This window comes from Aplysia californica, unplaced genomic scaffold (genome assembly GCF_000002075.1).
Source record: "Aplysia californica isolate F4 #8 unplaced genomic scaffold, AplCal3.0 scaffold00710, whole genome shotgun sequence".
Taxonomy (NCBI): domain Eukaryota; kingdom Metazoa; phylum Mollusca; class Gastropoda; order Aplysiida; family Aplysiidae; genus Aplysia; species Aplysia californica.
The window spans coordinates 114,969-116,902 of record NW_004797980.1 but is presented as its reverse complement, the minus strand read 5'-3'; the positions used below and the strand labels follow the sequence as shown (position 1 = coordinate 116,902).

The following is a 1,934-nucleotide window of genomic DNA, read 5'->3' as shown; positions in this document are numbered from 1 at the left end:
GGGGGGAGGGGTGGGGAGGGGAGGAGTAGAGATATCTCTCTCCGAAACAAGGGCTGGGGGAAGGGTGAGGGGACATGGGACGTCTCCAGAGCCGTTGAAAGATCCTTTAAGAATTTTGATGACATAAGTGTGCAAACGTATGAACATTTTTGTGTGTGAGTATGTGGGAAAGGGTGAGCGCAGGGCAGAAGAATAGCTTAAAACAAGACGAAAAAAGTTTGATTCCAAGTGTAGAAGTGTATGCAAGTATGTGAGCGTGTGTGTGTTTAGGTGATTGTTTTTATGTATATGAGTGTGTCTTCTTGTGTTTTGCATGTGTGTGTATGTGTGTGTATGTATGTGTGTGTGTATTTGTGTGTGTGTGTTTGTGTTTGTGTGTGTACGTGTGTGCTGGTGTGCCAAGGTAATAATATTATACATCATTCTCTGTCGATGCAAGTAAGTGTTTATTAGAGTATCACCTATTTAGTAACACTCTACTCAAGGTCTACATTCAGAACGTTACTTATTACTCACATGCGAAGTCTCCACTGTTCACTCTCTGTGGGACCAAAGTATGGGTAGTAATGAGACCATGCTTGAGAGACGATTTTAACTTCTTCCAAAAGAAAGACGATCTTAAGTACCATTAGACCGTTACCTCTTTGACGTCAGGGATGTAGCTACGACGTCATGTCGTGTAGACGATTTCAGCTTTTTCAAATAAAAATATATTTCAACTAGCCTTACGTTACGCCCGAAAGATGATTTTAACTTCTAGTAAAAAAGAAAGTCTCTAAGTAAACAAACTTTACTACCCACAAAGCAATTTTAACTTATTCCCTAAAGAAAGGCATGGGTGGTTGGCGGGTGCTCTGGTGTGGTTTGCTCCTTCTTTCCTACTAAACATCTCTATCGCCCTGATCTCTTATCCTTCTTTTTTGTGTTCATTGCTCTCTTGAAACAACTATAATTTATGTGGCAGTGGAGGAACCTTGATGAGTGAGAGAAAGGTTGGGAACGGGGAGGAAGGAAAAGAGGAGGAGTGGAAAGAGGGGAATGAGAAGAGGAGGAGGAGAAGAAGGAGGAGAGGAGTATACGTCGTAGATGAAGGGGAAGTAATTATATGACTTTATTGTGTTGCAAGTGCCATAAAACTCTTACTATAACTAACTAAAAAGAAAGAGCTCAAGCAGACATAAATTATCCGGCTATTTCTTACCTGCATGGTTTTTGATTTTCTAAATTGTTTACCTGCAGAAAGACACTCGAGTGCCCTACAAAAGAACATCGTGGACCAATTCCAGCCAAACGCCTCGTGCCACGCCCACGAGCAAGGCCCAGCGCACCTGTCTTTCAACGATTTCGCCATACTTCCGGAGCAACAGGCGGATGACGTCAGGCGGATAGAGCAGGCCCAGGTCTTTGTTATAGTAGAGGTTTTACCGCGCTCGCAACTGCATAAGGTCATATGAGCGCCAGAAGATTAGAGGTCTTACAACAGAGTAACAAAAATAAAAAAAGAAGAAGAGGAGATTAGGATATAGAATCTAGATGTTTGATAGGAAAGAAGGAGCAAACCACACCAGAGCACCCGCCAACCACACACGAAAGCCCAGGTCTGAATGACTGCTGATGGGGAAGGGATGGGGTGGGGTGGGGGAGGGGTAGGAGGAAAAAGAAGTAGAGGTAGTAGGCATTTGGAGGTGGAGGTGTAGAAGGGCACTTAGGAGAGAGAGAGGGGAGGAGGAAATTAGGAGGGGGAGGAAAGGGGAAGGAGGAAGAGGAGGGGAAGATGAGTAAGAAACGGAGGAGGGGTAAGACAGGATGTTATCATCATCATCCCCGTCGTCATCATCATCATCATCATCATCATCATCATCATCCCCGTCGTCATCATCATCATCCTCATCATCCTCATCATCATCATCATCATCATCATCATCCCCGTCGTC

General features: G+C 44.2%; 1 protein-coding gene across 1 annotated transcript in view; it reads left to right on the top strand.

The window, feature by feature from the left end:
* Positions 1 to 1,239: 1,239 nt before the first annotated feature.
* Positions 1,240 to 1,934, top strand: part of LOC101858895 — a gene marked incomplete at both ends in the record, with an annotated part of 11,248 nt that continues 10,553 nt past the window's right edge. Inside the window, 1 exon segment of the mRNA XM_005108704.3 lies at positions 1,240 to 1,400. Within this exon segment, the coding sequence (XP_005108761.3) occupies positions 1,240 to 1,400 (161 nt within the window).